Genomic DNA, 25,197 nt, shown 5'->3' with positions numbered 1-25,197 from the left:
CTCGGGGAAGAAGGAGAGAGAGGCTCACACAGCTTTTCCGTTTGGGTCGATCGTCAGTGACCACATCCATCCCACCTCCACTAACTAAACTAATCACTACTACTAACTAAATCAAACTTCCCCTCCCTTTCCCTCCCTCCTCCCCCAAATCTTCCGCCACTCTACTTGAGGGTTTTGCGCTGAGATCCCTCTCCTTGATCTTCCTTCTTTAATGTCATTTTTAATGAGTGTATATGATCTCACTGCATAGGTGTTAAGCCTTCCGGCCTGGCTGAACCCCTCTTTCCTCTCCCAATTCCATCCACTACAATCAACTTCCTCCCCTCCTGAACATCCCCCCCACCTCCCTCAGTCAACAAACTATGACGAGCAAGGAGGGGGCTACAGGGCAGGCCTTTGGCCCGGTCCTGGCCGCAGTCGCTACCATGCAAGGAAATGTGTCGCGCGCCGAAAAGACGCATGCCCATGAATTCCTAGAGAATTTTCAGAAATCGGTCGGTCTATCCTACCCCTCATTCCGCCATCTTGGTTCAGATTGCCTCCGCCCATGGCCTGTTTGCTGACCATTGTTCGGCTTCTATATCTAGGTCGAAGCTTGGACTATCACCCATGAAATGTTACAGTCTCCCGATGTTCCTGTCGAAGCCAAGTTGTTCGCAGCGACGACGTTGAAAGGAAAGGTGAATTGGTCCTCCGACCTGGGTCCAGCCATTCCTGCCTGCTGACCCCTGCAAGATCATCTTCGATCTCGACCAGTTGCCGGCCGAATCCGTAGTCGCGCTCAGAGACTCTATTCTGAACCTGCTCGTGGGTTTTGCTGCAGGCCCTCGACCAATCCAGACACAGTTATGCGTATGCTTGGCCAGTCTGGCTATCCAGATGCTTACATGGAAGGACGTGCTCCCAACCGTGGGTGCTGCACTGGGGAGCAGCGCAGGAGACTGTGTGTTGGAATTCCTCAAGATTCTCCCGGAAGAAGTGACGGAAGGTCGCAAGATCAATCTGAGTGTATGTTTGGCATAAAAACCATCCCCCTCGGACTGCTTCCCCGTGATCGTGCATCCTGTGGATCCTAATAAACTGGCCCTAACTAGGAAGATGACCTCATCATGCGCACAAAAGAGCTCTTGGAGGACAACGCTGAACAGGTGATGCACCTCTTGATCCAATATGCACAATCGTCACGTATGTACCAGACCCTCACACCCGGTCTAGCCATCACTTTTGCTGTACTGACATTAGTCTCTCTCATCGCACAGCGACTGCATCCACTAATCCGCGTCTCCTGGATTGTATTACTTCATGGATGCGCGAGATTCCGGCATCAAAGATTGTCGAATCGCCTTTGATGGACGTCATCTTGAAGGGACTTGACGACGAAAGATCTTTCGAGGCTGCAGTAGACAGCATGTGTACATTGTACCGAGACACCCGCGAAGTCGACGATTCGCTTGCAATTATTCAGGCCTTGTATCCGCGCATCATCTCGCTTCGCCCCAAGATCGCTGAATTCGCTGAATCCGAAGATACCGACGCCTATAAGGGAATTACGAGGCTTTTCGCAGAAGCTGGTGAAGCTTGGGTTGTGCTGATCGCACGCCTACCATCCGAGTTCCGTGGTCTTGTTGAGGCAGTCCTGGAATGTTGCGCTAGGGATTGGGAGCGAGATGCGATCTCGCTTACCTTTGTTTTTTGGTACGAACTGAAGCAGTACGTTACGTTGGATCGATACGCAGACGCCCGGGTAAACCTGAGCGACGTCTTCTCTCAGTTGGTGGACATCATGGTCAAGCACCTCGAGTATCCTGGACCCGAAGAAGGCGAGACCGATTTGTTCGGAGGTGATCGTGAACAGGAAGAGAAATTCCGACATTTCCGCCACTCTATGGGAGATGTACTCAAGGACTGCTGCGCTGTCATTGGAGTCACCGAATGCTTGACCAAGGCATATCATCTGATCCAGCAATGGGTCTCCAAGTACGCGTCGCAGTCCAGCGATGAGCACGTCCCTCACTGGCAAGAGCTCGAGGCACCATTGTTCAGCTTGAGAGCTATGGGACGCATGGTAGATCCGGAGGAAAGCGTCGTCCTGACGCAAGTTATTCCCTTAATTGTGCAGATTCCCAACCAAGAGAAGGTGCGATTCCAGGCTATCATGGCGCTTGCCCGCTACACGGAGTGGACTGCTCAACATCCCGAGACTCTGGAGGCACAATTGAACTATGTCATCTCTGGCTTCCAGCATAGCTCTCCTGAAGTTGTTCAGGCTGCTGCTTTGGCCTTCAAGTATCTGGGTACAGATTGTCAAAAGCTGCTTGGAGGTCACATTGCTCAACTCCATACCTTCTACGAATCAGTCCTCGACAAGTTGAAGCCGGCGAGCCAGGAGGAGGTCACCGAGGGTGTGGCAGCCGTGGTTGCAGTTCAGCCTCTGGAAAAGATCTACGAGACCTTGAAATTGTTCTGTGACCCCATCATGGCTCGCATCATGAACCTAGCAAACAACGCTCAAGATGAAGAGAGCCAGCGGGCCGTTGCTGGTAGGGCAATCTTCAAGCACTGCAATGAGTATAGCATGCTAACTTTACTTTAGATCACATTGGGTTGATTACCATATTCGTCATGGTTGTGAACCCGTATGTCTCTCCAGGTGAAGAAAACCCCGCCGTGAAGTACTGTGGTGAGATCCTGCCCATCATGAGTACAATCGCGCTGAACTTCACATCATCCACGCCAATCCTCGAAAGAGTTTGCCGTTGCTGGCGTAATATGATCATCTCCTACCGGACCGCAATGACTCCTCTGCTCCCAACTTTGGCTCAAAGCCTTGCTAGTGGTTTCCAGGCATCGCGGGAAGGATGTTTCTTGTGGGCCACTGATGCCGTCGTGCGCGAGTTCTCGGAAGGTGCCGAATTCGTCGACGCGAACACAAGCCAGGCCGTCTTCCAGTTCTACGAACAGCAAGCAATTGCGTTCCTGCGTATTCTGAATGATTTGCCTCCCGAGAACCTACCGGATGGTACGTGTCCACCAGTTCCAGGTATCATATTTGTGATCTAGCTAACGACTTGTGACCAGTCATCGAGGATTTCTACCGCCTTTCCTCTGATGCGATCCGGTTCTATCCTAAGGAATGCATCACGTCTACCCTCTCGGTTCCCATATTCTCAGCCGCCCTGAGTGCCCTCACCCTTCAGCAGATCGACCCTCTGATTGCCACCCTGCACTACTACCATGATCTGTTTAGCTTTGCATTTGAGAAGCCAGCGGTTTCCGAGTTCACCACATCGGATGGCAATGCATACTCGACACCTATTGAAGTCCGTGAGGCCGTAAAACAGCTCATTGCATCCCAGGGTCAACTGCTTGTCCAGCGAATCCTTACGGGCATGATGTTCACGTTCCCTGGCGAGTGTTTCCCAGATGCATCAAGTGTCTTGATGTCCATGTTCGAATTGATGCCTGAAGACGCGGGAACTTGGCTGCAGTCCACTCTACAAATGCTCCCTGCGGGTACGATGAAGCAAGGTGAGGCGGAGCGTCTATTGAAGGGGCTGTTTGACAAAATCCAGTCGGGTGAAACGCGGAAGATCCGCGTATTGCTCCAAGGTAAGACTGATCCTTTTCTGGCTAGGTAGGAGTGAGCTAATCAACGAGTCTAGACTTCACCAACTCGTACCGCCGCAGAAATGTGGCCCCCAGAGACGGACTTGGCCGACTTGAGGCCACTCGCTTCCGATTCAGTGGATAGAGGTTCGGAAAGTAGTGGAACCAGGACTGAGCAAGTCATGGAACAGCACCGCTGAGGATGTTGGGAGTGACACCCACCACCCACCGACGCTCAGCCCTCGAGTCGTGGCGGACATACACGAAATTTTTCCGCGCCTACGGCATCTATCTGGGAGATTCGGCATGCGTTCGTGCGTTGAGAATCCTATCAGATTGCCCCTCATGTATTTTCCTCCCCCCAGCATCAGCATCGCCCATACACGGTTGCATCCGGTCGTTCCATAAACCATTCGGGGGTGATGAGCCGCCACGACCCATCTGGGGGCAGCAAGCGAACAGAGCAGCTCGCACCATTACCCACTCTGTAAAAGCTTGAGACCATTAGTATTATAGTGTAGGAATCTTAGATATATCACAGGAGCAATGAGTCACCCGTTTCTCTCATCGGATTGGTGCAAATTTGTCAACCCACATGGTATTATGTCGGTCAAGAATACAGCTATTTGGTCTGAGCTAAGGACGCGATGACTATATTTTATGAAATCCATAGTGCGGCACCTTTACTATTATGGATGTCGGAGAGATGGTTCCCCTGCAAGGGCACGATTGTGGTGGCGAAAACTGTCATGGACAAGAGTAACAGGTTGCCTCTCAGTGGCTATTGTTATACCCAAGATGACTTTTTCCGTGTCTTTTATCTGGCACTTCTTGAAAAGTATTGATAAGATGACCTCAGATGATACAAGCAAGATTCAAGATCAGAAGGTAGGAGATAAAGCTGGCATGATAGTTTTATTTTTGATATAGATCTAGGTTAAAAGATCATCATCTAAGAACAGGTTGTGTAGTGTAGTGGTTATCACTTTGGATTTTGAAACCAAACAAGTTCCAATAACCCCGGTTCGAACCCGGGCACGACCTTTCTTTTTTGTATCCATTCTTTTTCTGTCCATCCACGCAATCCCCTCAGGAATAGTCTTTTTGGGTACCTATTGTAAACATTATAGTTCCATTCCCCCCGCGGGCCTAGAACAGCACATGATCTTGGATGCAGTGGTGGTGTATCAGAAACCTGGCGAGCAGCGTCAGGGATCCCAACTCGGTGTCTGGTATGAGTATCCCGTCTTCGCTGGTTAGTCCATAACGCTGTGTGCGCGATTTCTAATGTAGATGACAGCAGAGCAGACGGCTATTATTCCCTGCTGTGGGGTGCTTTATTGTCTGGATTTACTCGGCTACGCTGCTATCGTAATCCAGGCATGGTTGGATCGAACGGGTGAAGGTCTACGAATATATGTAATAACTGAGCATTTTCTTAGTGCAATTCCGCTTAAGTATGCAATAGAACCCATCTGACAAGGATCGAATTGTTTCTAGATGGCTTCTATGAATGTTCGATGCAGGACTCGTGACAAATGACGTGGTGATTTTCCACCCCAGCCCCGTATTGCTAATCATACTAGATGTTGAAGCAGTTGTAGATGAAGCATGTCATTTGAATTAAGTTGACTGAGGCATTCAATTCCGCCCCTCCCCGATAGGGATCTGCCCCACCTTGCCGTCCAGCAACGAAGAGGGTTCACCATCTCGCTCATCTTCACCACGCTTTATCTGTTCTCCACTGCTCACTGACTTACACACTCCGAACTGCTGCAATTCCCGATACTACTAGCAGATCTCATCCCGCTGCTTAGTTTCCCGAACTCGAAGACTGCACTCGCCAGGTGGCTATAAATTACTGCGCTGACTCCTCTCGGAATCTCCCCGGCCATCTTCCCCTCTTACGTCTCCAAATTCAAATACTTCCCCAACTGCCTGCCACCAGTCATACGATACGCTCACCAATACGCGCTTCGCCCACTTTCTCGGCCCCAGCCAATCTTAAATTCTGCACTGAGTCCCGAGTATTCGGCTTGCACTTGTTCCGATAGATTGAAACCTCTCCCGAGACCTGCCCGAAGCTGCTCAGTGCCGCCCGCCGAGATTTCGCACCCCACGGGGTTCGCGCAAGTCCACGATCGTGCCTAGACGCTCGCCTGTATCGCTGCCTTCCTTCGATATCCTCCTCACTCGCGTGCGCATTCCATGGCAGGTCTCGTCATCTCACTGGTTCGGGTGTGAACTCTAGGGGTCATCTTTGCCGACCGACAAGGTGCTGATGGTTATACTCTTCAACTGTCACGTCTTTTGCGGGTCACCCTCTGCTTGTCAGTCTAGACCAGGGGGCCCAGAAGGATAGCGCAGAACGAGTTCTCCTCGATACTCACGAGCATTGGCTTGCCTCTCTCCGAGGGTTCATGATGTCCTCAACTGTCGCTGCAGTGGCTCCCTTGGAGCAGGGGTTCAAAGGCTCCCACGAGGACACACACATGCCGACTGAAATTGACACAGCCGATGCGGCGCTGCATGGGGCATCGCGAAAAAGAAAAAGGGCCCGGAAAATCCAGACAGATCGCAAGTTTGAATGTACTTTCGAGAATTGCGGCAAATCCTACTCACGGGCAGAGCATCTATATCGTCATCAACTCAATCGTTCGTCCCTCGAGCTTCAAAGCTTAATTGGAGGGTAAGCTGACTAGGAGAACACATAGACACGCCGAAACAGATTTACCGATGCGATTTCCCGGACTGCTACCGATCTTTTGTGCGACAAGATCTGTGTGTGCGCCATCGCGAACGGCACACGACGCAAGGCTCTCAGCTGCAGAAACGGGACAGTTTCGCCCAAGCTGCGGTGAATAATGCGCCAATCGTACCTGCTGAGCAGAAAGAACAACCTATACCCAAGAAAATCGACGGTGATTCGCCGACGGGGATACCTGCAGCTTCTCCCCAATACCCGTCAACCCAGGCGCCAATCGAAGGGCGGATAGATCCTATTGCACTCCAATCCATCAAGAACATCGGCACCAAGGTCACAGCAGTACTCTCTTCTCGGCCTGGCCATTCCCCTCCTACATACAAATATCAACCCCCTCTTTCACAACCGGGCGTTGAGCTGTCGGATACCACTTTTTCTCGCTCTGTCAGTTTGAGCAACCATACAAACAGCTCTCCGACGGGCCAGTCAACAACCACATTCAGTCCCTCGGAATATCAAACGCATCGTAGCCATCCCTCCACTAGCGTATCTCTACATAATGGTGAGACATGTCAACAGACTCGAGCGCGTCATCCTGCGGATGAAACCACGATGCTATCTAGCTACATGGAAGGACCGTCGCTGGCCCATTCGGCGTCATACCCACCCATTCCTGTGGGTGGGTATACCGATATCTCACTGGGGCCAGCAACAGCTTCAGCCTCGACTACTCTGAATAATGTGAGTACCTTCGAAGCGCTGGATTCTGTGTCTGGAATGATGGCACCGGGATCAACGGTGGGAGACCCCAGCTTCGACGCGCTGACCTCCTGTGTCTATCCAATTTTTGGCGGAGAGACACATAACCGGTCTCCGTTCGCGATGCCCGAAGATTTCACCGCGTGGCTGTTTAACGACCCTCTCCCCGGTTCGTCATCGATGGGTTATCCGTCTGCCACCAATATGATACCAAACTACCTCAATGCTATCCAGCTACAGAATCAATTTCTACCGAGTGACCCTGGTTACGGAAGTTTTATGAACGGCGTCATTCCGCATGACCCGATGAGTGTTACTAGCATCCTAGACGCCGGTTCTTCGCGAATGAGCCTGTCCAATGACAAGAGACAGGAGCTTCTCGCGCTCATGGGTTCACGATTCAACGAGGCTGCATACTCGGCAGTGGCAAAGCGGAAGGATGCTCTGATGGACGGTGATATGAATGACGATCGCCATGTTCTCGGACCGCGGATGATGGAGGCCTATATCGCCTCGTATTGGCAACACCTTCACCCACAATTACCTATTTTACACCGTCCTTCGTTTGTCTTGAACAAAGCCCCGAACTTGCTTCTGCTGGCTGTCATCGCTATTGGGGCGTCTACTCTGGACAAGGTCTATGGAGCAGACGTAACAGAGACCGCAGCCGAACTGGCGAATTTTATTGCATGGCACCTACGATGGGAATTATTCATGGATGCCGATTTTCGCCCACCAGCCAAGCTATGGGTCTTCCAAGCACTACTACTTCTTGAGGTATATGAAAAGATGTACTCAACCCGTGCGCTGCACGAGCGAGCCCATATTCACCATGATACTACACTCACGTTGATGCGGCGTGGTAGCTCGTTGATCGGCCGCTCCGCACTAGATTCTCCGGCGAGTTTGAGAGACGAGCGGCAAACTCGCTCAGTCACCGGGTCAACAATGACGCCTGACTTCGTGGCAGAAGAATCCTGGACTCATTGGATCAAGGCTGAAGCTACAAGACGAGTGGCATTTGCGGCTTTCGTGCTGGATTCAACGCATGCCACTATGTTCGGACATTCCGCAAAGATGGTGGCTCACGAGCTGCGTCTGCCTCTTCCGTGCGATGGGGCGCTGTGGTCTGCGACCAACGCCTCTGAGGTGGCTCGAGTGCAATCCAGCTTGCATGCCAATGGAGTCAAACCGCTGCTGTTCTTGGATGGCCTGAAACGAACACTCAACGGCCAGCCGGTGCGGACCAACGCTTTTGGACGCACCATTCTCATGGCGGGGTTACTGAGTGTCAGCTGGCACATGAATCAGCGCGACCTTCAGGTCAGCTCGCTGGGTGTACTGCAGGCATTGGGAGGCCGTGATAAGTGGAGGTCCGCGTTACTGAGGGCATTCGATAATTGGCGGCGGGACTTTGATGAGGCCCTGGGAACGTCAGAGTCAGGGTCGTTTTCTGGTGGATACCGAGCGCGACATCCTTGGGACGAAGCGAATGTGTTTGAATCGCGTGATGTCCTGCATGGACTAGCACACATGGCCTCCCACGTCGACATTGTTGACTGCCAGGTTTTCGCCGGAGCCGGTCGGCTCATGGGGCGAGCCATTACCCGAAAGGACTACGATGCGGCGCGTGAGAAGATGGTTCGATGGGCTACCAAGGCCACAGCCCGCGACGCCACTTTTTACGCTCTGCGGTTCCTGTCCGAGTGCCTGTTGGACGGTGAGCGGGCACTCGATGACGATGACGTATACTCGGGCCGGGATGACTATTTGCTCAACAGACCGTGGGTCCTCTATGTCGCTGCCCTCGTGGTTTGGTGTTACGGATATGCCCTGGAAGGACCGCTCCTTCATCCGGTCAAACTGGCCACGCCTGCAGAGCAGCGACACGATATGCAGCAATTTTTGCGACGAGTCGGCGGGGTCCGCGAACCTAGTGACCTGGAGGGTATGAAGGGATGCAATCAGTGCATGGGACTGCTGCTGGTTCTCCGCAATGGATTCACAAATACACGTTGGGAGCTGCTGAGTGAGGCGGCCTATCTACTCAGCAGCTGTATGGACAAGCTGAACGGGGGCGCGGCCTCCTGAACTGGCTGATGTGTTCGAAGCTTGGTAGTATATGCTGCCCTCATTTATGTGTATTTAGCGTGCTTCTGGATGGCCTTTTGTCTTCATGTATATTTAATCTGCTTACCTAAAGCGTTCCAGAGATCGAAGCTGAAGTCAGCTTCACGTGTGGTAGTTTCTGATTGTTGTCTGTGATGCTGCTGCTTGGGAATGAGTTACGACTGAGATACCATGGCGAGGAGGACCGCGTTTGAACTCTGCAGTCATCATTTTGCTCGAATTACAGATGATTCGTCGATATATCTTTGAGTAAGAGACAATTCAGTGTATTTTCCGGTACTCCGTACGGAGTAGTCAGTTGTAGATGGACAGGATCAAGGAGATGGCCGTGTTGCCTGAGGTGTCCGGTTACCACAACAACAACCGCGGGGCGTCATTGCTTGTTTCTCTTTCTACCTCTTCTCTCTCTCTTTCCCCACCGCCTCGCCTCCTTTCCTCTTCCTCTTCCCCCTCCGCGCTTCCCCTCCCCTTCATTCCATTCAATTCACTTATTCTCTTGGTGTTTACCCTTCCAAGTGAACGTGCTGATTAATACCTCCGTGTCGATTTATCGCCCTATCACCCTTGCTCTTACAGAACATTCCGTTTCGTGGAAATCAACATAACAACAACCATGGTACGTGGCTGGATCTCATTGCTTATGGGGCCAAGGGCTGCGTCGGGGTTCCTGATGGGCGGATGAGGGAACGGCCGGACGATGACACGCCAGTCTAATCGGATGCATCTGCCACAATGAAGACCTTAGCGGATTGTTGTTGATCGGATGTTGACTCTACGAGAGGGTTCAATTGGAACCATGGAATCCCGGCCCCCTCGTCTGCCCGTCCAATCCCTTCCGTCCCTCGTTTCCGCGGATCGCAGCCTTGCGTCGCTGATTGCTCGTCATCTCAGCTGCACGAGCTGAATCTTTCCTCTTTTTCTTCTTCATCCCCATCGCTTCCATTCCTTCTTTCCTTTTTCTACCTGTCTGCCTTTTATTGCTGCCAAGATGCCTCACTCACCCCATTCTCACCACGATCAACAGGCCTCGACCAACTACAAGGAAGCCTTCTCGCTGTTCGACAAGCGCGGTACCGGCAAGGTCGCGATCGAGTCGCTCGGCGACCTCCTCCGTGCGTGCGGTCAGAACCCCACGTTGGCGGAAATCGCGGATCTGGAGAAGACCGTGGGCGGAGACTGTATGCGCGCAATGACCCCGGGATAAAAGAGGCATCCTGGCTGACTGATGGTGACAGTTGATTTCGAGTCGTTCTTGAAGGTCCTCAACCGCCCCGGAGGATTCCGCGATCCCGGCGAGCCCGAGGAATATACCCGTGGATTCCAAGTTTTCGATAAGGATTTGACTGGGTTTATCGGAGTGGGACAACTGCGCTACAGTATGTTCACATCACTGGGGGAGACGCTGAAAATGGGGGACTTGCGGGACTGACCATGCTATAGTTCTCACGAACCTGGGCGAGAAGATGTCCGACGAGGAGGTCGATGAGCTGCTCAAGGCCGTTGATACTAGCTCCGGCGAGATCAACTATACCGGTATGTTGACGGCACCTCACACTTGTACGAGAGCCGACCCGCTGATCCCATCCACAGACCTCGTCCGCACCATCCTTGCCAACTAAACAACATACGATACCCTTCCTGACGCTTCCTGACGAAATTCTTTTTCTTCCCATGCGATCCTGCAGCCGGCGTTGTCGGCTTGAGATTAGATTTAGTTTATCTGTTTTAGGTTTATCCTTGTAGTGTATATGGGGCTGTTCATTCAGCGAATTGGAAATGGAAAGACAGCATGTCTATACTTTACTATATAGTGTCTACCGATCCCATTAACTTGTATGGGCTGATTCCCGATGATTGCTTCCGGATTTCATGCATTCTCCAACCACCCCACCCACTCCCGATCCATCGCCCTCAACTTCTCCGCATCATTTGCATCCATAACCCCGGTCTCCATCAACGCCCCGGGCAGGAGGTAAACCACCTTGGCCCCTCTTTCTGGACCCTCGCCTTCCCCTTCCCCTTGCCCACCATCCCCTAGTCCTCCTCCACCTCCACCAGCCATCTGTTTCCGCTGCCCCGCCCCCGAGACAAAATGGACGGGATCCAAGAAATACCCCACGACGACACGACACCGCCCGCACCGAAGAAACAGGCGCTTCTCAAACCCGTCCTCGCGACGGATCAACGTGGGTTTCCGGTCCGGGATCGTGGTAGAGAGGAGGATGGTGTAGTGCTGTTGTTTGGGGGCCTTTTCCCCGGCCGTTTGTGCTTGTGTGTGTTGGTTGGATGTGGGATCTGGGTTTGTGTCGTGCTCGTGCTCGTCATCGTCGGCGCGCTCGCTATCGCTCGGAAGAGGCAGGACCAGGGCGGCGTCCTTGGCGGGATCGGCGCGGCGCGGGAGGGCGCTGATTGTGCGTGTTGTTGCTAGGAGGAGGTGGTTGCAGAAGCGGCAGTGGTTTGTTTGGACCCGGAGGCGCGCGGGGTTCTCCTCTTTGGTTGAGGTTTGGGGGTCGTTTTGGGGGTCGATTTGGGGATCGATTTGGGGATTGGGGGGTAGTGAGGCCATTGTTTTGCTTGTGGATTGTATATTTCTGGGTGGTGGAGATTGAGGTATAATTATGATGTAACTGAGGTGCGGAGGTGTGGACTAGATGTGGTTGTTGCTGTTGTTGTTGTTGTTGTTGTTGTTCGGAATTTATGTATGATGTACTGTAGTTGGGATTGAAGATCGGGGCTGTTGGAGTGGGAATTGGAGATGGAGATTGAGGTGGTTGCCTGAGGTTTCTTTCTTATCCGGCGGAGTGGATACGCTAGGCTTCTTCCGTCAGTAGGGCTTATCGATAAGCTTAGCTTGCGTCTGTCATCCTGCTGGTGCTGGAGCTTATTTTGCGCTGCTGGTGCCTGAAGCTAAAGAAGGGGTGTCCGTGGGTTTCTTCCCCAAAAATGCCTATGCTATCAATATAGGATTGAGTCGGTTGGGAAACTAAGGAAACGCCTACATTCTTGTTATAGGGTTGAGTGTGGCTGGGAAGCTGTAAAGAAGGGGGGTCCGGGGGTTCTCCCCCGGAGACACTTATTCTGGTTATTAGATTGAAGTACCGGGAAGGTTGAAAGAAAAGGGGGGCCCGGAGGTTCTCCCCGGGAAACACTTACTCCGGTTATTAGATTGAGGTGCTTGGGAAGCTGAAAGAAAAGGGGGGCCCGGGGGTTCTCCCCCGGAAACGCTTATTTTGGTTATAGGGCTGAGTATAGCTGGGAAGTTGACAAGAAGGGGGGTCCGGGGGAGAACCCCTGGAAACGCTTATTCTGGTTATATGGTTGAGTATAGCTATAAGTGCGAAGGGGGGCCCGGGGGTTATCCCATGGAAACGCTTATGTTCTGGTTATAGGGATGAGTATAGCTGGGAAGTTGACAAGAAGGGGGTCCCGGGGTTCTCCCCTGGAAACGCTTATTCTGGTTATATGGTTGAGTAGGTCTACCGCGCTGCTGAGTGTCTTGGATAAAGAAGGTCTATCTCCGGACCTTGCCCTGATGGTATCCTGTTGCGCAAGGGTCCTGAGTGATATCTCGCTGACAGCAGCCGTGGACAAACGCCTCAGGCCAGTCCTCTTTGCACCATTCACCGGCAGTTTCTTCCCAGTCATCCTGGAAGTAGTCTTGATTCATCTCGTATGGCTCTTTCAGGTGAGACAACTAGCATCATGTATCTACAATGACTAGATCGCAAGCCATACCCGTGTGAAAATGGCAGCTGGTGCTCGTGTTCTCGGTCACGTCGAAGTCTTTTCCGCAGTTTCTGCAGGTGGCGTAACGGAGCTTGAGCTTCTTGGCGTCGTCCGCGGACTGAGATGGATATTGCGGATTTCTCTTCCTCTTACCGCCAGCGCCGCGGGCATCCGCGGCATCTGTGCTCTCCACTGGCGCGATCTGGTCCTCGTGTACTAAAAGACGGGAGGACAGGTAGTCTTTCGCCTCGGGGACGTTGGCGTAGAGGTCTTTAAGGATTGCCTGCAGTGTTTTTTTTAGGAGTGGACATGATGGCGAGATCAAGTTTTTGGATAGGTTCTGCAGTTGGGATAGGCATTTTGGATGTTGAGTGCTGGAAATCACGAGTCGTACGCTGCGCTGTTGTCGTGGTATTTATGATGTAGGGCTGGGAGTTGTTCTAGTAAGGATGTTTACAATGTGCCAGGGACGCGTTGCGCTATTAGCCGCCACCAATAGGAGCTATAATTTCACAAATGTTCTGATAGGGTACTTTAAAGAGGTGGGGTGTGGGGAATGTGGTCCGTCATATTTGCCTATCTGACAGGTGTCAAGGCTGTCCAATGCTTATTGATAACTCAATTCGCTTATGGTTTCCAAACTTTGTCGCTTCTTACACCTTTGGGAAGAACTGGGGAATTTTGCTGGTCGAATTCTTGACGAGCACGGGAATATGTTAAACTATCGTAGATGATTCTAGTACAAGTAGTACGTCAGTATTGGACGTCTCAAGGCATCATGAAGGAACTCACTGAGATGATCCCGGCGATCTGTGTTAATGTAGGCCCTGAGGTGCATGCAATGCAGGTAAGGCCTTCATTGCCACGTTTAAGTCTCAGAAGAGGGTGTATCTGCCATGCTATGATCTGGCGATGTACCCAGAGCTCCCATCGAAGAAAGGCGAAGAGCTAGATAGCTCCTCCACGCGGGACCCTGCAAGCACAGATCTAGCAGAATAACCTGGAGGTCTTCTCGCGAGGCAGAATGATAGCCCTTTCAAGCTGCTGATCGCAGTCCGCTGTGGTCCCCATCGCCGGGTCAAGTGGTATTGCAGGCAACGAAAACAGCCCCTCAGGCCCTGCGACGCCGTTCTCAACCACGTCTCTCAACAGCGCCTGCCTTGCGTTCTCGAACAGCTCCATAGGAGGGCTAGTGGCTGGCACCGTACGCAGTTCTCTGTTGTAATCCGCTGCCACGCTAACAGGTCGCCATCGCACTTCAAACGGCCGCGGACCGCGCTCAACTCTCTGTTTGCGTGGCTTTCCCTGCCGCTTGGCTCCACTCCGTCGAGTCGTCCCTTTTCCGCCTCCTTCCTCGCCTCGCCGCTCGAGGACTTGTGTCGTTTGCTTCTTGATCAGCTCATCGTGTGCCTTGACGTGGTCGGAGATGATTAATTGACAAGGTAGGTCTCGACTGGAAGGGAGTCAAGTGGTGATTTGATCAGTTCATCAACCCTTTCATTCGTCGTGTGTTGCTGTACGCTCGACGGTTGCTTGCGAGATGGAAGATTGGAGCTAGAATGTAAATGTAGGGAGGTAGTAGAAGCTGGGTGGGATGTTGTCTGCCAATTTGTGGGGTGGTAACAATGGGTTATTTCTTTACCATGGTGAATGTATGCCACATAGAACTAAGCCATGATCCAATGCTTCCAGTCTGGCAACTGACCGCAGCTGTCATATCCTAGTTGAAGTCCAGCTAATGAAGGGGGTTCTCTGACTCTAGTTTACAGGCAATTTTCGAGTGCTGGGAGAGATTTAGTGATGGATACCGCATGATCAGCTCGACACTTGCTGGAGTTATTCTTTTATTATTGCTGGGAATCAGATCGGGACCGTTCATATCTATGTACATTTCTTGAAATCTCTGCTGGCTACTGATCAAAGCACTGTTATATACTTTTGCTGATTCGATATCTATCTTGCATCAAGCAAATGCACCGGGCAATGGGAGAGCTTCTCGATGCCAATCAGTTCCGCAGGGCTCCTTGGTCATATTACGCCCGCAACATTGATGAATAAATCCTTCTGGGCACATTTCGCGGTGCTCTTCAGTATCTGGCTCCCCATACCCCTCTTCTGTGAAAAAGTTGTCGTAGTCGGGCTCGCTTATTTCTGTTTGTATATGCTTTAGCTTGCAATTTTCAATCATGTCGATCCGAGCAATCTTTCTCTACCATTGTGGTATCTGCAACTCGTGCTTGTATTCTCCATTACATAGAACCGTTCCGCACAATTCACAAATGTAGCAAAACGTAATCTCAGCCTTTTAGAGGTTGGGTCGGTGGGATAGTGGGCTCTCTTTCGCTTGCGTTGAGGTTGGGCCTCCTCGTCATCGCTGCTGCTGTCATTTGTCTCTTTGTCTGTGTCTTCGTCTTGGTCATCGTCTTCCTCCTCGTCCTCTTCCGACGTTGTGGTGTCGTCATAAGCATCGACTGGGGCGACTTGCTTCTCCGCGACGAGCAGCTGGGATGTCACAAATCCCTTGACCTCGGGATATACAGAACAAAGCAGGCCCACGAGGTCTCTTAGGGTCTCTGCAGAGGCACACTGAACGGCCAAATGGAGATGCCATGACTTCAGTGTTCGTCTCTTATTCGTTTTCTTCTATGCTCGGGAAAAATAACGTGGTGAAAAAAGTATTTGTGCTATAATATTTCCACCTTTTCAGTTCGCTCCGCACCGAGAGAGTAGGCGCGGCCCGACGCGACGCCGACGCGCTATTTGCGGGGCACGATGAATTGAATCAGATGGGAATCAAAAGTATTCTCTGCCTACGCCTGGCTCTTTTACCGATTGGTGAAAGTCCCTTTGACAAGGCTCTAGGGTAGTGCCTTCACAGCATTCGTGAATGCATCCTTGCGGGTATCTCTTGCGGTTTTCTTCGCTATCAACATTATGGAAGTCGATCTGATCCCCGAAGAAGTCGACGTCGAGCTCGCCATGAGTGGCTGTTATCGGACAAAGCAGATCGGTTAGTACTCTCGCATCGAGATTATGTATGATTGTCGTTCAATGGTATATTGAATAAGGAGCATTGGCCTACCTTCATGATAGCGACAGCTTGTGCTTGTATTTTCAGGTACATCGTATTCTTCTCCACATTCGATGCATGTCACGTAACGGGGCTTGAACTCTTTCTGCGGATTCATGTGATCAGCGATGGAGGACGGCGCTTCTCGCTTTCGTTTGTTGCTTGTTGTAGGGGTGGGGGTTCGGGGTTCGGTGCTGGACTCATCATCGCCATCGCCGTCATCGTCGTCCTCGTCGTCTTCTAATGTGAGCTCTATTCTTGGCGCAGGGACAGGAACTTTGTCCTCTGGTACTAAGAGCTCGGAGGCTATGAGGTTCTTCGCCTCAGGAATTGTCATGCATAATTGGCTTAGGACGCGCTGGAGATGCTCGGGAGAGGTTATCTTAATGGCGCGTTGGAGTTGATCATCGGTATTGGAGGAGAATATTGTCATGGTGGTTGTTGGCGTTATAGTGTTGCAAAAGATGCTAGATAGGAAGGATGCGCGCTGGTTCTGATTCTAGATCACTACTTGTGGTGATCTGTGTTTGGAGCCGAATTTAGATCTGTTAGTGTAACGCGAACATGACACGCTAAATACCATGACGGGAAAAAGCAATGCCAATTATCGTTTGAGAGAGAGAGAAGACTGGAAGGCGGATGGGATTATCGTTATAGGAAGGTACGGGAGGCGGGGAAGCTGGGAAGGCTTGAATAACCGAGGAACCTCTCTACTTCTCCTTGAAACTCACCCTCTGCTATGACTTGACATTATCATCTACTTACTATGACAACAGCAAGAACGTTACCCAAGCAGTGCGCATTGCATCTGCAGGGTCTGTGAAGGTCTTCAAACATATTCATACCTTGTCCTCCAGGCCTCCTTTGACAACCTCCGCTAGACCCTTCAGCGTTGTCGCCTCGTTCAAGATGCTGAGGAAGGGAATATCGGTCTTGTGCGTTTGATAAGACCAGGTCCGGAACTCGGCTGCCAACATGCTGTCCATCCCGAACTTGGTGATCGGTATCGTGGAATCAATCTTGACCACTGGAACCAATACTGATAGGACAGTGCGTGAGAATCACATGGTACGCTGAGAAGAATAGGAGGAGCATGATACGCGATCCCTGGGATATTTTCTGATTCGCTCATATCGTTGGTCAAGCGATCCTACACTTAGTGTCATCATATACCAAAGGACCTCCGAGGAGCAAGTTGTTCACTGCAACATACGTGATATGGGGCGGTGTGGTGTTGCTATCCAGACCAGTCCCAATGATGACGCCTCCAATAGGAAGCTGGCTCGAGGCATATGGTACATGCAGAGGCGGAACAAGGTCCATAATCGTGGTAAGTCAGAGAATAAGACCTTGCTGGTAGCATGGCAGAAACATGGAGATGAGTCCCATGTCTGCTGCATTGACTACTGTGACTTGAGGCAATAACTTGCTATCTTAATATCGTGATAACTTTGGAAGAGCTCAGAGTTTCAAATTTACCCACTGTTATTTTGCAGACCAAGGAAAGCTTATCTCCCGCATTCTCGGGCCCAGGAGGATCTTTCTAGCCTTCGGTCTATTTTGCTTCCCGACTTCACCCCGGCCCTGACAGTCAGTCCCGATTCTTTTCTCTTTCATGTTCCCTTACCCACCTTCCTACCCTTTCATCCTTTTCTCCCTCCTCATGGAATGCTTGATTGAAGCAGGTGTTCAAGCTTTATGCTCTTTCATCTACTCTCCTCAATCTCAATTAATTCGAGGCATTGCTCTACATATACTACAGCTTCAGATACTTGGTATTGGTACTTCAATTTAAAGATCCTTTCATTCAAGATGGCTACAGCAAGTATTGTCCTTGAGGACTACTCCACAATGTCTAATGTCATATTCTACGGTGCTCTTTTTTTTATCATATTATTGATTCTCAGTTACATTCGAGCTTGGCTCTTTCTCAGAGGCTTCCAAGATCCAAGGCTTGCGTGTTTCTCAGAGCTGTGGCTCGCCAAGACAGCCCTTTCTGGCCGCTTTCACGAGATCTTGTTGGAAGCGAGTAAGGAATAGGGTTTGTGATATCCCGGACTTGCTTGGCTTCGCATAGTGAAATCGGTACTATTTACAGGCCCTTTGGTCCGAATTGCGCCAACTACGCTTCTCACGGACGACCCGGACATCATCCATCACATGAACAGCGCCCGCAGCAAACATGCCAAAACCGAATGGTATACCTTCATGAGACTCAACCGTACATTGAAAATATATTCTCTGAGCGAGACCTTGCAAGGCATGACCAATGCGAGCGATTATGGGTCCAGCGGTGTGACCCCTTCTTCCGCTAAGGTAGTTGGATTGCGAATGCTGATGATGCATCTATAGTATACCACGAAGAACAATGCCATTCTCGAAGGGAAGATCACAAGAAGCATTCAGACTTTCCTGCGCTACATCGATGAGCGCATAGTCCTGGGGGATGGCAAGTGCACCATGGACTTTAGTAGGGCCTGTCAATTCTTTACTCTCGATGTCATCACCGACATGGCCTTTGGGGAGCCCTTTGGATACCTCGCCACCGACCAGGACTTGCATGACTATCATACCACCTTCGCTGCAGAAGCACCCTTGATATCAGTCATCAACTCCATGCCGACGCTATGTCGGTTCATGAATCGTGACTTGGTCAAGAAGCTATGGGGTCCGAGCACTAGCGTTGAGAAGGGCATTGGGAAGCTTATGGCGTATGCTAAACCTCTTTCCAGAGAGAGATGAACATTAGCTGATAAGGGTTAGCATGGCCGAGAACACGGTCAGAACTCGAATCGAGTCGGGCAAGAACGAACAGGATATGCTTGGGTCATGGCATGTCTGTTGCACAAGCCGAAGCTGAAATCTTGACTCAGCTGTTAGTTTCTCATGTTTCGTTTTTCTAGAGTATGCAACAGCTAACGTGCATAGGTCTGCCGGGACTGACTCCAACTCTGCGGCACTTCGAGGCACATTCCTTCATATTTTCACATCACCACCAGTATACAATAAACTCCACGCTGAGATTGACGAAGCCATTAGCAACGGTAGGATCTCTCCGCAGGCGACAGCCGCAGAGGTGGCGGCACTGCCATACCTCGATGCCTGCATTCGTGAAGGAATGCGCATCTGGCCTCCATTTGCAGGGCTAAACATCAAGCAAGTCAACAAAGGCGGAGAGGTCATCAAGGGTCGGTTTGTCCCGGTGGAACTGGGATCACAACATCTTTCTGGGGCTTCCAGCGTAATCCGGTATTTGGCAAGGATGTTGAAACCTTCCGGCCGGAGCGTTGGCTGGAGGCAACTCCTGACCAGAGGGCTCAAATGGAGAAGGTCCATGACCTTGTCTTTGGGTACGGGAGATGGCTATGTCTGGGGCGACAGATGGTCATTATGGCAATGAAACAGGTTATTGTCGAGGTAAGCGTTCCGATTACTTGCCGCCTGAACAATGTTGAAGGCTAATACGCTGCCTATCTTAGCTCCTGCGCCACTTTGACTTTTCTATCTATAGCCCTACTAATCCTTGGACTGTCAAGAGTTATGTGTTTATGTTAATTCAGGATATGAAAGTGACGATTACACGCCGTGCGTGAGATGGAATTCATGGATAGGGTACATTGCGGGAAAATATGGAATTGTACTGTACTTCCCAGAGCTTGAAGTGTATCTCCTAGTGGTAGTGGAAGACCTGCAATGATCATTTCGTATCCTCAACCTGAAAATCTCAAACACAAGACGGCTCGGTTTAATTGTGAAAGCTATGTTCTCGCGCCGTTTGAGACAATCCGTACTCGTCTTTGCCCAGGAACTGCCTAGCAAGCTACTGGAATCCCGCACCCTGAACAGCCCAGACGCAGTGTAACGCCTTCTCAGATGCGATCTGCAAGGAGCACTGAGCTGAACCGGCTATCTACAAGGACATGAAAACAGGGGTGATGGGGATAGGCACGAGGTTGATGCGGTATCAAGACCCTGCATGCATCGTTTGGAAACCACTGCCTAACAGTCAACTGCTCCTATTCCCTGGATTTTCTGGAAGACGTTAGCCACCATGATAATTGCTTGACCCCGGACATGCTGACACTTTACGCTTGAGAATCCGGGCCTGGTGAGCAATACTCAAAGTTCAAGATTGAGGAAGTTAGCTGCAGACTGGCAGTAAAAGCTCCATCCCAAGAGGATGGCAGTTTAATGCGTTCTTTCCTGTAAGGTCAGACAGCTCATCATGAGAATGCACTAAATTCGCCCCCAGAAACATAAATATGACTTTTCATGACTGCTTCACTCTTTACCAGACTCATGCATCAAACATCATTATCTCTAGTCTAATCAACAGCTTCCTCACGCCCCAACCACCATGCCAGACTGCTTCAACACCCCCGGCCCGTACGGCGAGCAGAAGTTCCCAGATTCAACTGAGTCAAGGTCCTGGGCTGCAATTATGTACATGCCGTCCTTTCAGTTCAAGACTACTACTTGTCTAGAGTGACCAAGCCTCCTCCGGAAAGCGCACGGAATTGAGTAAGATATTTGGCACATATTCTATTTTGATATGCCCCGACGAATATCTTATGATCAGAAAAAATAAAGGAAGAAGATTATGCAAGGGCTCGTCAAGTGCAGCTCGTAGTCAAGGGACATTGAGATTGCAATCCTATACTTCAATGGGATCGTAGCTGCAAGTCGACATTGGCTGGGATCAGAGCGGGGAGGCATTGATTTCCACGCAGGAAGACTAAGAATAATGCCATTGCTTCGTTCCAGGCTTTGTTGCTCATTGTTGAATCTAGAGGCCTCAATTGAGATTAACAAGCAGGTTCGTCTCGGTGTATTATCAGGTGCTTGCCCGGGAGGTCATGGGGCATTTTTACCCTTGTTCTTGTTCAAATTGATTGAGAGGTTTAATGGGTTCTCCAATTCCCTGCTACTCTCTCCTTCATTTCTCTATTCTTCCAGTTGACCATCATCGTATATGTACGAAACTTCTCGGGCGTTAAAAAGCAAAGACAAAAAGGAAAGCTTTGAGGGCCGAGCGTGGATCGAACACGCGACCTCGAGATCTGCAATCTCTTGCTCATACCACTGAGCTACCGACCCTTTTGGAGCTTGAAGTGCGTTACCTGTAACGGATTGTATCCTCTAATCAGATGTGTGTATTTTTCGAATGTGTTCCCTGGGTCATCTATCGCTGGTTGTGGTACGGAAGGTTGGCATTACCAGGCTGCCCGCTACATCTACATCGGTACGGGCAGGCTCGGAGAGGTCCCTACCTCGCCTTTGACTGACTGATCTCTGCGGGGGTTATGTCAGTGTCATGCGCTGAGTTGATTCTTTGCGAGGGTTGAGGAGGGAATGAGTGCAGATGACCTGAGGGTGATGTCTGGATTCTTGAGTAGCTGGAAGGGCAATAGTTAGGGTTTGTGGGTATTATAGTTGCTCGCTTCCTGGTGAGAGAGGTGAATTCCAGTTGGGTGTGGTAACTCTCTCCTGTTTTCAATTCTCGTTCTCACCTTTTTTTTTTGGCTCCGGTATATATCCTTCTATACTGGTTAGAATGACCAAGTCTGTCGAGCCTTTGACTTGGAAGAATGGTTTCAGACAACCCTCAGAAGGCGAGCCCTGGAGGTATCCGAAGCCTGAAGGAGAACCGCCCGCCCGGCCCCACTACGTGACGCCTCCTTCTGTTTATATTAGGACCTCGTCTGCACAGAATGTCCTCGGTGAGAGCACCCTTCGCTCGTGGCCGACTATCTTCAACGGCACGAACTCTCCTGCTGGGATACCGGGGTGGTGGAAGCCATCTTGCGAGGTCGATGTGCTCATTGTAGGAGGTATGTAATTGAATCTATTCCAGTCTGGGGTTAGGGGTTGCATTTTCTGATATGCGACTGTGAGAGTAGCGGGACCGACAGGTCTAGAGACTGCGCTTAGCCTTGTTCGCCAAGGTGTCAGGGTTCGCATCCTCGATAGGAATGAGGGGCCTCTGCCCACTGGGCGCGCGGATGCCGTTCTCCCTCGGTATCTGGAGATACTCAATGCGTGGAGCCTCGCAACGGAGGTCAGCGAGGAGGGCCCATCAGTGAGCGGACGGCCATCTGGCGCGATGGAAAGGTGCTCTTCCACGCCCGTACGCATCAGTCGGACTCCCGGCACAGAGGTCTCCATGTTATCACCCAGGGCCAACTGGAGCGGATCTTCGTGCGAGACCTGCTCCGGCATAAGGTGCTGGTCGAGCGCTGCACGACTTTGCAAGCATACGAAGTCTCGGAGGATGAGAACGACCATGAGAGGCCGATCCGGGCGGTCATTTGCAATGATCGGACTGGCGAGACGGAGATCATTCGCGCCAAGTTCCTGGTTGGGAGTGATGGGGCTGCGAGCATGATTCGCAAGAAGCTCAACATCCCGTTCCACGGCGTGAGTACGGACATATACTGGTACATCATGGACGGGAAGTTCGAGTCCGACTACCCCCACGCGTGGATCTTCGGAGGCTACCTCAGCACGGAGCATGGGTGCTGTGTGATTATCCCGCGCGAGGACGGGCATATCCGGCTGTATACGCAGCTGAACCCGACGCTGATCGAGCAGCTCAGCAAAGAGCGGCAGGAACGCTACCCCACCTTTAAGGAAGCCGGAGGCAAAGTTGACGCGAACTCCATCACCCCCGACGAGGTCCTTGAGCAGGCCAACCGCATCTTCGCGCCGTATATCGTCAGGTTCGCTTCGCCGTTGACTTGGTTCGCTATCTGGAAAGTCAGCGAGCGGGTCGCGGAGGCCTTCTCTTCTGAGGATCTGCAAGTCCACCTCGCAGGTGATGCTGCGTGAGTTTGCCCATAGTGAAAGCTTGCATGAGCCCAGCAAGTAAGACTAATCTGGCATGGCAATAGTCACGTCCACAGCGTCTTCGGCGCCTTCGGCCTCAACGCCTCGATCCTTGACGCCGCCAACTTAGCCTGGAAGCTGGCCTGCTGCGCACGCAACCTGTCCCTGATTTCCACCCTCCTCCCGACGTACGATTCCGAGCGACGTCTGCACGCCTCCAACGTCGTCGAGATCTCAGGCAAATACCTCCGCTACTGCTGCAACTCCGACATTCCCGTGCCGCACACCCATTCGCTAGGCAAAGACCTGGGCGCCGAAGCCATCGAACACGCCGTGCGTGGGGAGCCCTACGGTCTGGCAACTCGCACCGACACCTCCCTGCCCAAGCACCTCTACCTAGCAGACTTCTACACACCAAGTACGGCGCCTTCATGCTCGACTAGACGTCGCGTACGGAAAACCCGTACTGTGTTCTTCTCACAGCCCAACAGCAGCCCCGGATTCCGGTCCAGTCGTAGCTGTGGACAACGGTGGTGTCGGATGATCGCGCGCCGGATGAGGATGCTCATACGATGTGGGGAGTGGATCATGGCTCTGGTGCCCTCGTCGTCGTCAGGCCTGATCTCTGGGTTCGGTGTAGTCTGCGGCCGGATCGGGTGGAGGAGTTGGAGGCGTATTTTGGAGGGTTTTTGATTCCGCGGGTGGAGGGAAAGGTAGAGAATCGGAATAGGGAGGCGAGGATGAATGGGTTTGTGAATAATAATGGTGCGGTGCAGTAGAGATTGGGTACAGGGTATGTAGACCGCTCGGCTGGAGTCTTGATTGACTACTTTCTACGTACCATAATCATCACAGAGCATAGGCGATGGGCTACATACTAAAGCCTTTCCTTTGCAGCTAACAATATACTCTCATTCTCCATATCTTCATTCTAGTCCTTTTTGCTTCATCTCTGTGCCGACTTCACTGGATTAGAAGTAACCCCTTTGACCTATGTAGTAGGGTGGTATAAGACTTAGAGAAGTGGCTTACGGAGCTACTTCGGGGTATTTTGTTTTTAGAAAACGCTTTGCATACAGCAGAAATTGGCCGTCAAACTAGACAGAGTGATCTTTGATTCTACCTAAGACAAATCACCTGCCAATATAACTGGAATTACTTGAAAAATGCCTCATTAACGGAGTCTAAGGTGTAATCCCTCGCTAACCCCGAGCACGAGGCTGTTGTCTAACTTTGATACTCAATGATAGAATGCAGCTTACAGCTCGTGCGGGAATACTTCCCCCTTCAACCAATAAGAAGCTATTTAAGACCGAGCCCCCTGTCGCGCCCCACTCGCTGATCCTCGGCTAATCCCGAGCATGTCTTTTTGGATTACCGTACCTTACATACTTGTTTTTGGTATCATGATGTCTTCGGTACAGGCAAGATGGGAGTTGGATGGTTTGGTGATGCTGACTCTTAGGTAGACAGATAGTTGGGATAGAAATCTGAAACTTGGAGTCTCAATATGGGCAACTTGTTGTTCCGGTCTAGGAGTTAGGCATGCCCTTGAGCAAGTAAGGGGTTGGTTAGGTGCAAATATCTGAGGGTCACGTTGAGGCATATGGCAGTGATTTCACGGTTGTCTAGGATGTATTATGAGTGCTATATAGAGGACAACTCTGGTTCTGGAGGTCGAACATTCTTTGGGCATTGAAAAGAGCAATTGAGTATTCTTATGCCGGCGAGGCATAGTTGACTCGGGCAAGTTATCTAGGAATTCGGTGACCGTAGCTATGGATCAGTAGATTGAGCCTTTCTCATGAGGTGCACTAGTGTCTTCTATGTTCCTGTATATTGCTCCTGAATGTCGCTCAAGTTCGAGCCTGTAACGTAGCCCCCCCCATCGATTATCCATCCAACGCCTGTAATATAGCTCGCTCCCGGGCTGCTCAAGAACATGACCGCCTCTGAGACTTCCTCTGGAAGAGCCAACCTTCCCAGGGGAATAACCTTTAACACTTCCTCCTTCAAAGAAGGACTGCCCTCAAGAGCTCGATCCATCATCGGCCCTTGCACCCACGACGGACAGACTGCATTGACTCGTATGCCGTGGACTGCGTTGTCCAACGCTATAGTGATGATTTGCATGTTAGTCGAGCTCATACAGCGCACATAGGCTACTCACCTGCATTCTTCGTGATCCCCATCACCGCATGCTTCGCAGTGGTATACTGGGTAATCCCTCGAGTCGGGATGTAGGAATTACAAGATCCCAAATTGATGATACAACCGCGACCGATAACGTAATCGTCAACCGAGCGAGCCACGCAAGCGAGCGAGCCACCCCCCTGAATCCTCCCACCTCCGAGAAACGAAGCAATTCAACCATCAA

At 51.2% G+C, this 25,197-nt stretch overlaps 10 protein-coding genes and 2 non-coding genes across 12 annotated transcripts; 6 read left to right on the top strand and 6 right to left on the bottom strand.

Annotated features, from left to right (window-relative positions):
* Positions 1-106: 106 nt before the first annotated feature.
* Positions 107-4,147, top strand: BO97DRAFT_447026 (nuclear import receptor MTR10). The gene is made up of 8 exons (XM_025698722.1): positions 107-494; positions 588-680; positions 736-1,008; positions 1,095-1,185; positions 1,260-2,540; positions 2,594-3,019; positions 3,079-3,609; positions 3,663-4,147. Exons 1-8 carry the CDS (start codon positions 363-365, stop codon positions 3,749-3,751), a joined length of 2,916 nt encoding a protein of 971 aa, XP_025546362.1. The 5' UTR covers positions 107-362; the 3' UTR covers positions 3,752-4,147.
* A 420-nt stretch (positions 4,148-4,567) lies between these two features.
* Positions 4,568-4,650, top strand: BO97DRAFT_t278. Its single transcript has one exon. It is a non-coding gene; the product is annotated as a tRNA-Gln (tRNA).
* A 1,010-nt stretch (positions 4,651-5,660) lies between these two features.
* BO97DRAFT_378936 (putative C2H2 finger domain protein) lies at positions 5,661-9,402 on the top strand. The gene is made up of 2 exons (XM_025693138.1): positions 5,661-6,261; positions 6,321-9,402. Exons 1-2 carry the CDS (start codon positions 6,027-6,029, stop codon positions 9,158-9,160), a joined length of 3,075 nt encoding a protein of 1,024 aa, XP_025546361.1. The 5' UTR covers positions 5,661-6,026; the 3' UTR covers positions 9,161-9,402.
* Positions 9,403-9,712: 310 nt separating this feature from the next.
* Positions 9,713-11,021, top strand: BO97DRAFT_447024 (putative cytokinesis EF-hand protein Cdc4). Its single transcript, XM_025698721.1, has 4 exons — positions 9,713-10,377; positions 10,435-10,575; positions 10,640-10,732; positions 10,790-11,021. Exons 1-4 carry the CDS (start codon positions 10,188-10,190, stop codon positions 10,816-10,818), a joined length of 453 nt encoding a protein of 150 aa, XP_025546360.1. The 5' UTR covers positions 9,713-10,187; the 3' UTR covers positions 10,819-11,021.
* Positions 11,022-11,078: 57 nt separating this feature from the next.
* On the bottom strand, positions 11,079-11,783 carry BO97DRAFT_378929 (uncharacterized protein; the record flags this gene model as incomplete). The annotated part of the gene is made up of 2 exons (XM_025693137.1): positions 11,255-11,783; positions 11,079-11,212 (listed from the first exon to the last, which is right to left on the bottom strand). Coding segments are annotated over exons 1-2 (645 nt in total), but the record flags the coding sequence as incomplete, so codon positions are not given.
* A 927-nt stretch (positions 11,784-12,710) lies between these two features.
* BO97DRAFT_464485 (uncharacterized protein) lies at positions 12,711-14,570 on the bottom strand (the record flags this gene model as incomplete). Its single annotated transcript, XM_025699490.1, has 6 exons — positions 12,711-12,877; positions 12,935-13,208; positions 13,583-13,661; positions 13,718-13,735; positions 13,926-14,335; positions 14,568-14,570. 6 exons carry the CDS (start codon positions 14,568-14,570, stop codon positions 12,711-12,713), a joined length of 951 nt encoding a protein of 316 aa, XP_025546358.1.
* Positions 14,571-15,533: 963 nt separating this feature from the next.
* BO97DRAFT_264480 (uncharacterized protein) lies at positions 15,534-16,579 on the bottom strand. The gene is made up of 2 exons (XM_025690923.1): positions 16,008-16,579; positions 15,534-15,912 (listed from the first exon to the last, which is right to left on the bottom strand). Exons 1-2 carry the CDS (start codon positions 16,426-16,428, stop codon positions 15,719-15,721), a joined length of 615 nt encoding a protein of 204 aa, XP_025546357.1. The 5' UTR covers positions 16,429-16,579; the 3' UTR covers positions 15,534-15,718.
* A 255-nt stretch (positions 16,580-16,834) lies between these two features.
* Positions 16,835-17,318, bottom strand: BO97DRAFT_429501 (uncharacterized protein; the record flags this gene model as incomplete). Its single annotated transcript, XM_025697368.1, has 2 exons — positions 16,835-17,034; positions 17,150-17,318. The coding sequence occupies 2 exons, from the start codon at positions 17,316-17,318 to the stop codon at positions 16,835-16,837; spliced, it is 369 nt and encodes a 122-aa protein (XP_025546356.1).
* A 528-nt stretch (positions 17,319-17,846) lies between these two features.
* BO97DRAFT_438568 (cytochrome P450) lies at positions 17,847-19,588 on the top strand (the record flags this gene model as incomplete). The annotated part of the gene is made up of 7 exons (XM_025697918.1): positions 17,847-18,024; positions 18,094-18,311; positions 18,348-18,706; positions 18,811-18,870; positions 18,924-19,197; positions 19,236-19,412; positions 19,475-19,588. 7 exons carry the CDS (start codon positions 17,847-17,849, stop codon positions 19,586-19,588), a joined length of 1,380 nt encoding a protein of 459 aa, XP_025546355.1.
* Positions 19,589-21,019: 1,431 nt separating this feature from the next.
* BO97DRAFT_t276 lies at positions 21,020-21,092 on the bottom strand. The gene has a single exon. It is a non-coding gene; the product is annotated as a tRNA-Cys (tRNA).
* A 457-nt stretch (positions 21,093-21,549) lies between these two features.
* BO97DRAFT_418745 (FAD/NAD(P)-binding domain-containing protein) lies at positions 21,550-23,513 on the top strand (the record flags this gene model as incomplete). The annotated part of the gene is made up of 4 exons (XM_025696536.1): positions 21,550-21,826; positions 21,908-22,074; positions 22,107-22,819; positions 22,886-23,513. 4 exons carry the CDS (start codon positions 21,550-21,552, stop codon positions 23,511-23,513), a joined length of 1,785 nt encoding a protein of 594 aa, XP_025546354.1.
* Positions 23,514-24,701: 1,188 nt separating this feature from the next.
* Positions 24,702-25,105, bottom strand: BO97DRAFT_312612 (SDR family NAD(P)-dependent oxidoreductase; the record flags this gene model as incomplete). The annotated part of the gene is made up of 2 exons (XM_025691235.1): positions 24,702-24,934; positions 24,991-25,105. Coding segments are annotated over 2 exons (348 nt in total), but the record flags the coding sequence as incomplete, so codon positions are not given.
* Positions 25,106-25,197: the final 92 nt, after the last annotated feature.

This window comes from Aspergillus homomorphus (genome assembly GCF_003184865.1).
Source record: "Aspergillus homomorphus CBS 101889 unplaced genomic scaffold BO97scaffold_71, whole genome shotgun sequence".
NCBI lineage: Eukaryota > Fungi > Ascomycota > Eurotiomycetes > Eurotiales > Aspergillaceae > Aspergillus > Aspergillus homomorphus.
Note: the sequence above shows the minus strand (reverse complement) of the source record. Positions and strands in the feature narration are given on the sequence as shown.

Coding starts and splice junctions, on each gene's coding strand:
- BO97DRAFT_447026 (XM_025698722.1), top strand. CDS start 363: ATGACGAGCAAGGAGGGGGCTACAGGGCAGGCCTTTGGCCCGGTCCTG. Junction 495..587: donor TAGAGAATTTTCAGAAATCG/GTCGGTCTATCC, acceptor TTCTATATCTAG/GTCGAAGCTTGGACTATCAC. Junction 3,610..3,662: donor GATCCGCGTATTGCTCCAAG/GTAAGACTGATC, acceptor CAACGAGTCTAG/ACTTCACCAACTCGTACCGC.
- BO97DRAFT_378936 (XM_025693138.1), top strand. CDS start 6,027: ATGATGTCCTCAACTGTCGCTGCAGTGGCTCCCTTGGAGCAGGGGTTC. Junction 6,262..6,320: donor ATATCGTCATCAACTCAATC/GTTCGTCCCTCG, acceptor GAGAACACATAG/ACACGCCGAAACAGATTTAC.
- BO97DRAFT_447024 (XM_025698721.1), top strand. CDS start 10,188: ATGCCTCACTCACCCCATTCTCACCACGATCAACAGGCCTCGACCAAC. Junction 10,378..10,434: donor GAAGACCGTGGGCGGAGACT/GTATGCGCGCAA, acceptor TGATGGTGACAG/TTGATTTCGAGTCGTTCTTG. Junction 10,733..10,789: donor CGGCGAGATCAACTATACCG/GTATGTTGACGG, acceptor TCCCATCCACAG/ACCTCGTCCGCACCATCCTT.
- BO97DRAFT_264480 (XM_025690923.1), bottom strand. CDS start 16,428: ATGACAATATTCTCCTCCAATACCGATGATCAACTCCAACGCGCCATT. Junction 15,913..16,007: donor AAGCTGTCGCTATCATGAAG/GTAGGCCAATGC, acceptor GTCCGATAACAG/CCACTCATGGCGAGCTCGAC.